Source organism: Buceros rhinoceros, unplaced genomic scaffold, assembly GCF_000710305.1.
Source record: "Buceros rhinoceros silvestris isolate BGI_N320 unplaced genomic scaffold, ASM71030v1 scaffold22370, whole genome shotgun sequence".
Classification (NCBI taxonomy): Eukaryota; Metazoa; Chordata; class Aves; order Bucerotiformes; family Bucerotidae; genus Buceros; species Buceros rhinoceros.
This window is the reverse complement of record NW_010390458.1, coordinates 1-9663: the sequence shown is the minus strand read 5'-3', so window position 1 is coordinate 9663 and position 9663 is coordinate 1. Positions and strand designations below refer to the sequence as shown.

The window sequence follows — 9663 nt, the reverse complement described above, 5'->3', positions numbered from 1 at the left end:
TTGGCTGGAGGCATTGTTTATACCCTGTGTCCAGGGAAGCAGAGCGGGGCAGGATCTAGGCAGAAGAAATCGACCCCCACTCCTGCCAAGTAAGCATCTGTTCTCTGTGGAACAGACTGTTCTCTACCTGCTGAAGCTGAACCACATGTCAGGGTAAGGCTGAGGTTTGCACAGACAAGGAAATGAGGCAAGCTGACAGGGGAACGAGGAACTCCAGCAGGAGAACTGACAATTTAAGTGCTTCACTTCAAGAAACGCAGTAGCCTGTAACCAAGAATTTAATGAAATGGAAGAGTTCGGGCTCTCCTTGCTCCCTTTGTACAGCAGAAGTCCCAAGGAGCCTCTTCAGCACTGGGTGTTCACAGCAACTCAGTGAGATGGAGACAAGTCAGGGTGAGCCAGCCCCTCCCCACCGCTTTTGGAGTCTCTGCCCACAGCTCTGCACTAACAGCAGGGCTGGCTGAGAGGAGAGCACAGATCCAGACTCGCTCTCCCAGTGAGGGCTTTTTCCACAACAGAAAGTCATCCCACCACGGGAAAGGATGTGTGATTCTGCAGAAAACAGGAGTGATGGCCCTCCAAACGCTCTCCAAGAGGTCTCTAACGGTCACTGTCATGGTCTGGCCTGCTCAAGCGCTGCTGTTAGGAGAAGGCAACGGGAGGATCTCGGCAAGCCAAGCAGAGCAGACAACCCTGCTGACAACCCTGGAAACTCCAATCTGATAAGCGAGAATGAAGGGTCCCTGAGCTTGGGGCAAGAGACTTTTTCATATAGACAAAGATGTGGATGAGATGCTCCCCCACCACCTTTGTGCAAAGCCTGTGAAGAACAGGACTGATGGACACCTCCGAAGAGCCCAGACTCCACCCCAGCCTGGAAGGAATCATCATGGCAGTCACAGGATTGTACTTACACAGGCCTGGTGTGGAAGCCCTACAAACATGAGGTGAGGCAGAAGCACCTACTGGACATCCAATGTCAGGCCACCCACCGTGCCCGAGCAGGTTTTCAGGTTATTCAAAACATGTGATAGTCACACCAACCCTGTTCCCAAGATCTCCCTATTGTCCTTCCCCTCACCCCACTTCATTCTACACCAGAACAGCCACCAAACCCACCAGAAAGGACTGCTTGGCCTCGTCGGTGCTTTCAATGCCTTTGGTATCGAACTTGCCCTGCTGCAGGCTGCTCTGCATGATGTTCACAGCACTGGTCACCCCTCTCTGGAAGTCCTGGAAGGTCGTGGCTGGAAAGCCCTGCTTCAGTTTGTTGCATAGAACCTCCCTGTGGGGCAAGCAGAACATACCAGGGCTTAAACCGAGCCATGGCAGCGCTGTGCTCTGGGACACTCCAGCTGAGCTGAATAAGGTGAGCGGAACTTCGCAGGGGTAGGAGAGGGCTGGCAAATATCCCCTGACAGCATCTAAAAGACACAAGGCTGGAAGAAAAATACAACCACCCAGTTTCTGAACTTTCCCCCAAATCCTGCCTGCAGCTGCCTGCTGTCTTCAATCACCGTTTCCCAATCCCACCTTGGGATGAAGAACAGGAGCAGGACAATTTCTGCGGGTTCCCCCCAAGTTGCCTGGGAACTTGGCAGCTCTAAGGTCCTTCAACAGCAGCAAGGGTGCCAGGCTGAGGAGAAGCGACCTGGCAGTGGCGCAGCCTGGAATTACAGAGTTACTGTGCAATCTCACAGGCAACCCAGAGAACAGTTAGGGGTGACCAGTACCATCAAGCAGGGTAATGCTTCAATGCTACGTGGTGGCTCAGTCTCATAGAGATTTTGGGCCACGAGATTCCTCTTCCTGTTTGTTCCACAGGTCACCACCACTCCTGTGAGAAAATTATGCCCAGCTCCAGCTTCCCATACCACACCTGACACTGCTTACTACGACCACCTTCCATGGAGGTGACAAACCAGAGGTTCAAAGGCAAAGAACACAAGGAATGAGCTTCCAACGAGCTGACACCGACCACTGTTTGCAGAACACGAGGCAGAGGCAAGTGTCAGTGAACCTGGAGTATTTTCATTACCTGAAGTCAGACTCCAGCTCGGTGGTAGAGTGGTTGATCATGGCACAGAGACAGTCTATGCTGGAGCTGGACAGAGCACGCCCAATGCACTTCTTCACTATATAAAACACGTCATCCACCATGCTGGAGGTGAGCTGGCCCTTCTCGTAGCTGTCCATGGCAACAGCCTGCAAAGAAAGGTGTGTCAGTGAGAAAAGATGCCCTCTCAGAGCAGTGCTGCAAGACCAAACTGCCAGCCTTCCCCTTTCACCCCGAGCTGAACTGCACCCTGTGTGGCCTGGCACTATGCAGCCTAACCCACCGCCATGGAAGATCTGACTCTGGAAGACACTCAGAGGTACGTTTGGAGTCAAAGTTCACTAACAACTGCTGGCATTCCAAAGCTGAGGGAAAGAAAAGACCTTTTCAACAACTGCAGACCTGCCAGGTACTCATCTCGCTCCCTAGGGATGCTCAGCGGAGGTCTGTGGAGCGCACCCAGAGGCAGAGAGCACAGGCTATTGTAAGCAGCAGTCTGAGCCCTACCTTGTTGACAGTCTCCCTCATGAAGTACTCCTCCATGGTGATGTAGTAGCCAATGAGCTCTTGCATGGTGCGGCTCAGCAGACAGTTGTTGAGGAGCTTGTCCAGGTATTTTTGATGTTCTACAGAATATAAAGGAGAACCATCAGCAGGGACCAAGTGCCAGAAAGCAGTTCCATCTCACGCCCTTGCTGCCTGTCTCACGAGCACCCAACGGACACCCACCTGCAAAACCCAACCCAGAATAAATCACAGGCCTCAACCATGGAGCTGAAATTGCTGAGCTGACTTTTGCAGGTGAGAAAAATTATTTCCAGAGCTCCCTAGAGTACTAAACCCCTGAGACTGTTTTCCCCGTGGCCTCCACCTTTATATCTGTGCCTGCAGCAACAGGGCCCTCCCTCTCTTCAGGGACCGCGTTTATTATTCCTCTGCAATCACTCTTAATGTTGGTTTCCTCATTAGAGGGAACAACTGGTGCTGAAAACAGGTTTGAGGAGGCCAGGCTACGCAATCCTCTGCCACAGAACGCCCTTGCAATACCTGTGTCACTCTGCTCTGCCGCTAACGTGGAGATATCTCCACTTCTGGCTGTGGGAAGTGGAAAGCCTGCAAGTACTGGCACACAAGGTGTTACCTTGCTTCACCTCCTCGGAGGCCATGGAGTCTCCCACCTCAAAATCAGCTATTATTCGTCTCTTGATGAATCTCAAGTAGAGCTCACTGCGGGCGTTCATCAGAGTGACTTCTGTTAAAATAGGATCAAGTTCCCTGGAAAGAACGTAACAAGAATGAAGGCAGCCAGGCCCTAACAGGAGAGGCACTAACTTAACTCAGCGTTCTCTGCTCTCTTAGGATGACATTCACACCACCCCTTTCCATCTGCGCCATCAACTGGCGAAGCTGAGCAAACAACCGCTGTGCACAAAGGACGCACGGACCAGCAAAACGTCCTGAGAAAATCACCCCAGAGAAGCTGCATTTTTCCTCGTGGATGTGAGAACAACTACATTAAAATCACAGCAGTGAGGACTGCAAGACTCTAAGGGACCTGATAAAACTTCACTATTAGCCCTGCTTTGAGTGGGAGGTTGGACAAAGAGACCTTGGGCAGCCCTTTCCTACCTTGGGTTTGCCTTGGTGCTGTGAGCCCTGCCTGGGCGGCATTAGAAATGCCTGGTCCCTGCCATCTCCATATCTGAGCTTTTGTGCACACATTCGTTTGTTTCTCTAAACATGATGAAGAATCTGTTTAAATTCAACGGCTTGGGAAACGTGCAACCAAAAAAAAAGCCTGTGACAATGCAGCACACAGTGTTCAGACCAGAGATGACCATCAGAAAACGAGACGGGCACGTCAGCAGCTTTTCCGTTAGCCGCACAAAAGAACTTTACAAATCCTGCTCCAGGCCTCGCAACACACGAGTGGACACGGAACCTTTATCTTCAATTTACAGATGAAAAAGGAAAGCGCAGTGAACCTGGGTTGCACACACAGTTACTCACAGCAAACAGCAAGTGGATCTCTGTATTACCACTGAAATAATTCATTACACGGGCTCACAGACTGATCTCGCCCAAGGAAGTTTTCTTTCAAGGCAAGTCACCAGTGCCAGCAGGGCTGGGTGCACTTACAAATAGCCTTACTTAAGAAGAAAAGGAGGGAGATTGAAAGCACTTTCATTCATTAGGAAGACACCGATGTTACCCAGTTGCCATACACACTAAATAAAACCTAAAGATTTATTCCTGACTCTGTCATAAATTATCTGCCCAGGGAGCTGCTCCATTTCTTGGGCTCCAAGGACCATACTCTGACCAGCAAAAGGTTGTGGGCAGGCAACTGAAGATCCAGTGCATCACGTGCAGGGATACTGCCAGCCCTCCGGCCACGTTTAGGACCAAGGCTTAAGTAACAAGGAAGCAAAATAAGCACCAGCACAGAAGCTGCCTTTATAAAAGGGCAGTGAAGGGCACCCAACAATTGGATTTTATGCTTTAGTAGCCAGAGAACTTCTGGAAAGACTGGGAGAGTTATCTAAATGCTAAGTACTGTTAATGACAGCTCACGACTGACAGGTTAGAGAGCAAAAAGAGGTGTTGTTCGTACCTCGGTTCAATCTTCTCTGCAGAAGAACTTCTCATCATGCTGTTCTGAACTTGCTGGAACTGCAATCACAAAAACCGCGAGAGTCACCAAAGTCTTTGCTGATGATGCTTCTTGTGCTGCAGCCTAAGGAGCGGCTCACTCAGGCAGCAGGCTCGGCCAGAGAAGGGAACCACATGAGACCACCTCCGCCTCCAGGACAGAGCTCAGCCTGCCAGGAAGGGCAGTGGGATGGGAGCTCTGACAGAGGCTCCAAGGTACATGACCATGAGACAGTTACCCGCTGTCTGTTATCTAACAGACAGAAGCAGGGACAGTGGTGAAGGTGCACTGAAAGGTCTTGACAGACCTGCAGAGCAAAGAATCCTGTGCCCAGGTCTACTGACCATGCTCCCAACGAATCCTTCTCTGCGACAGAAGGGGTAGCTACAGGCCAGATCTCTTCAGCCATCAGCACAAATATGGACCAAAGCAACATTTCTCTCAATACACAAGGTCAAACTTTGCCACCTTTACGGCAGGTGGAGCCCCACGAAGTTGGATGAAGGCCGCAGTGGGCTGTTCCAGGCAGCATCACACCCCTCTTACCTGCCTGTGATAGTCCCTCTCTTTGACGAACTTGTCCACCACCTTCTCCACCTGCCGGTCACACTCCACTTGCAGGTGCTTGATGAGGGTGTACAGCCTCCCTGGGCCATAGTAGGTCTCCACAATGGGCTGGTGGGTCTCCACGATGCGAGCAATCCCTGCAGGGAGAGGAGAAGCCCAAGAGAGACTCAAGGAGGAGTTCCCATCCAGGCTGGAACCTGAGCAGAGCCCCATAGGTCCACAGACAGGACCTAGCCAGGGATCACTCGCTCCCCAGATAAAGAGTTTAGATTGTCCAGCCATCCCCTAGAACTTCAAGGAAGTCCTGTCATTACCACCCCTCATTTCGTGGTATCTTCTCTCTGCTTATGACACCTTCCATCCTCTCCACCATTTATTCCAAGGCTGCAGTGCAAATCTCCTGGAGTAGAAGCCATCTCCCTTCCTAAAGAGAGTTCTTGCCATGCGATGTGTGTCAGCTGCCCTCTGACCCAGCAAGATACAAGGTATGAAGCTTCCACAGAAGAAAGCTGCATGAGCTAAGCCTGGCATCATCCCTGAGTCCCCTCGAGGTGTTTAAAAGATGTGTCGATGTGGTCTGAGGGACATGGTTTAGTGGTGACTTGGCAGTGACGGGTTAACAGCTGGACTCAGTGATCTTAAGTCTCTTCCAACCTAAAGAATTCTGTGATTCTATTCTATGTCAGGGGCATAACTGCCATCCAAACCCAGCCTCAGCTTTCAGCACCTGCCAGGTTACGGGAGAACAGTGCCAGGAGAATCAGCCTAGGGAAAGCTCTGCTCTTATCTGTCACTCAGATGCCCAAGAGAGCAATCATTAGTGAAGGCAAGACCTCCCTGGAGAAAAAGTTCATCTCCGAGGAGGAATCTCGACAACACTGCTGTCTTCTCACAAGCTCTCTACTCCAAGAGAGCAATGCTCCCCTTCTTTTGATGCTTCTGCCAAGAGCACCTTGGCAGCTCTAAGGTCCTTCAACAGCAGCAAGGGTGCCAGGCTGAGGAGAAGCGACCTGGCAGTGGCGCAGCCTGGAATTACAGCAGACTTAATAGAGAAGATCGTTGATCACCACGGGATCTCCGTGCCTGCTGTGGTGACATTCCCACAGAATATTCCTATTCCCTTCTCTCCCTTCCCTCTCTGCTTTTAAGCTCCTAGAGTCCTCCTTGAAGAGCTAGGCCTGGAGGCATCAACAGCTACTCAGTCTTAAGGGATTCGATTTGTTTCTCTGGAGAGCCACATGTCTGAAGAAACCTTCAGGGAACACCCGTTTGAGGATGCAGAGAACAGGAGGAGTCTGGTTCCTAGAGGAAGCCAACAAATCCTTTGCAAATCCAGGTTGTATCTGTGCAGGTGGTACGTAGAGGTAAGCTTGTTTACTGCAAAGCCCTCTCCTGGCTGGGAGAAAGGCTGTTAGTTATGTGTCTGTTATACGTCTGTCCCTCTAGCACGACACTCCCACAGCTCTAAGGGGAAGGAGGCATTTTGTCATCTCCTGGAGCTAAATTCAAAGCATTTAAACTGATGGACAATCCCATCCCGGACTACTTGCAATCCATCACAAGGAAAAGGCAGTTTACCTTCGAAGAGGAGCGTCAGCGTGTCTGCAAAGATGACAGCAGCTCGACGGTCACTCATGTCTGTCCCCATCACCAGCTGCAAGTTCTCTTCTGCTTTCTTGGCCACCTGCATGACAACAGCACCACTCAGCTGCTGCTACTCAAAGAGATCGCTCACCCCATGGGGTGGTCCTCTGTCCCTTCCCCTAGAGAGCTTTTGCTGGCTTCCCATTGTGGGAGCTATTGTTGTTGTTCTTCCTTTGCACAGGGATCCTTTTCTCCCTTGTGGAAAACTCCAGGATGAAGGAGAGGCAGAAGCTTGTACTTCTCACTGCAGGCTCCCTTGTTTGAGCTTTAAGCAAGCACGAGGAGCAAGACACAGAAGGAGAAGGCAGCCAGCCATCGGGATCTGCATTCAGACACCAGAAAGTCCATTCCGGGATCCAAAATGCAGCGAGAGAGATGAGCTAAGGCCTGTGCTGGTTTCTAAGATTAGCAAACCAGGGCCAAGATGTCCTTCCACAACGTCTGTTGACAGAGACTGGGTTTTGCTCTCCCCTAGATGACCAGACAGGTCCCAGTATGTTTCAGAGAACCTGTTACCTGCTTGCAGAGGTACTCCGAGAACTTGCTCAGTCCCTCCTCATGTAAGGCTAGCAGAGGAAAGATCTTGAAGAACCGCTCCACCTGGGGCAGGTCTCCCTGCTTCATAGCTGTGTCAAACTTCTCTGTGACAATTGTCTTCAGGCGCTGCTCTGCTTCCTGCAGAAGCTTCAGGTTGGCATCAATTACACCCCCTGGTCAAAAGGGCAGGAAAAAAAAAGGAAAAGTGACAGCACAGTGTTAGTACTGCGTCAAGGGCTGCCTTTGTTCCCAGGAGAGATACCAACACCGTGCAGCCTAGGCAGAGAAGGCAGAAGACACACTGGAATTCCCTTACAGGCAAGGAAAGACTGGTAATGTGTGGTGTACACACAGCTCATGTTGTGGTGTTGCACGGAGGATGCAAATACAACAACCAAGACATTTCTTTTAAGGATCAGACAATTTACTCCTTCATTTCCAGTTGCTCTGCTTGGTAGCACACCATAACACTGCAACAGCTCTCCCTGACAGAGCCTTCCGCCTCACGTCTCTTGTCCAAAACATCTTATCCTTCCCCTAGCTAGCACCTGAAATACCATTAAAACTGTGTGCCAGGAACTCTCCTCTGTAATTAATGCTAATTCAAACCCAGAACACTGCAAAAATGTCCCTCTCTAGGTTATTCTCTAACACACCAAGACCTTTGGCTAGCATGAGATCTTCTGCTTTGTCTGCTGGGCTGAGGCTAACTGCCACAGGGCACCACACAGCCTCTAGTTATCTGCTGGAAAGGTGACTTAGCAGCTTCTCCTCACGAACAACACTCACCTTCCTTGCCCTGACGACTGAGCTCAATCACTGATTTGTCCAGAGACAGATAGCGATGGATGTGAGCTGCTGCTTGCTCATAATCTTCATTCCGCAGGGCTGTCTGAACTCCATCCATGCAGAACTTGAGGTCGAGGATGTCGTCAGCTCTCTGAATGGCCTGATAGAGTCGATTCTGCAAGAAAGGCAACGAGTACGGCTTCCTGCTACGGGCTGGACCAGGGAATCATGAGCATGGGGAAGGCAGGAAAGGAAGAAACAGGCAGAAGCGATACTTCTCTACAGAATAAACAACGTGAGCAAAACCCCAACCTACTTAAAAAGCCGTTCAGAGCAATGGTTCAGCAAGAGGAAGAGCACTTGTCAGAACTCAGGATGACCTCAGAGGCCACACTCCACTCCAACAGGCACAGGCCAGAGACACAACCATCCATGATCTGTTTTGATTTGAGCAGTTGTGCTGAGTGCTGAGGCTTGATGTCTCTTAGCTCATCTCTGTACAAGTAATATAACAGCCCACCTTCCTGACCAGCCTTGGGTGACAATGACAGCACATGTTGGTGGCAACAAGTCCCAGGCACCCCCTCAGTCCAGTTACCTTGGCGAGGTCGAGCTGGCGGACCTTACTGCTGACGTTCTCGGCCAGGTTGCAGGTAAAGGTGATCATCCCCGCCAGCTGCTGGGCATCCCCCTCGATGAGCTGCAAGTTAGGGCTGGGAACACAAGGGAATCGAACATGAAATAAAAATGTTAAGTAGTCGGCCACAGGATGGTTCTGCCTCCAAAGCCAATTGCCCCCATCAGCAACAGCATCTCTCATCTCATGCCCCTCCTACAGAAGCAAATCATCAAAATCAGTCTGGCAGCTTTGGAAGGGGTGGCACAGACTGCTTGGCTACATCAGAACGGGTCAGTCTGTGTGAAGGCGCAGCAGTTCCCTCTGTCGGTGTTGCTGAGAAGAACTGGGGGCCTAGCGATGAGGATCCAACTACTGTTCCCTACCACCAACTGATTTAAAGTCTGACGTTTTCTGAGAATGAACGCGCTTCCCTGACAACGCTGATGTGAATCTTCACGTCATGCAGGAAGCAGGGAGGTACTGGACAGCGCGCAGAAGCAGAAAAAAGCAGAGAGGGTGGGCGGGGAGCACTAACCCCATGCGATGAAGTGCAACCATCTTGTTCTCTATAGTGCTTTGCTGTTCCAGGAGGGCATCCAGCTCTTCCTGCACGACTTTCTGAAAGAAAAGGACAAAGTCCTGTTTGACTTCAGCTCTCCTCCCGGCCAGCAGCTTATCACAGACCGTACCTCCAAGTCAAGGACACGCAGCCAGCAAGGCATTAGCGCTGCTGAGAGCTCACGTGACAAATAAATTCTTCCTACGCTCTATTTTAATCCTGTAAATTGTAATATTTTC

At 50.8% G+C, this 9663-nt stretch overlaps 1 protein-coding gene across 1 annotated transcript in view; it reads right to left on the bottom strand.

The window, feature by feature from the left end:
• The window catches only part of COG4 (component of oligomeric golgi complex 4), a 14000-nt gene extending 4520 nt beyond the window's left edge, over window positions 1–9480 (bottom strand). The window contains exons 1-11 of the mRNA XM_010137981.1: window positions 9401–9480; window positions 8845–8959; window positions 8247–8421; window positions 7437–7630; window positions 6855–6960; window positions 5256–5413; window positions 4671–4729; window positions 3198–3331; window positions 2564–2682; window positions 2039–2205; window positions 1120–1285 (exon numbers count right to left, since the gene is read on the bottom strand). Coding sequence (XP_010136283.1) covers window positions 1120–1285; window positions 2039–2205; window positions 2564–2682; window positions 3198–3331; window positions 4671–4729; window positions 5256–5413; window positions 6855–6960; window positions 7437–7630; window positions 8247–8421; window positions 8845–8959; window positions 9401–9423 — 1416 coding nt within the window. The 5' untranslated portion in view covers window positions 9424–9480. The remainder of the gene's footprint in view (window positions 1–1119; window positions 1286–2038; window positions 2206–2563; window positions 2683–3197; window positions 3332–4670; window positions 4730–5255; window positions 5414–6854; window positions 6961–7436; window positions 7631–8246; window positions 8422–8844; window positions 8960–9400) is intronic.
• Window positions 9481–9663: the final 183 nt, after the last annotated feature.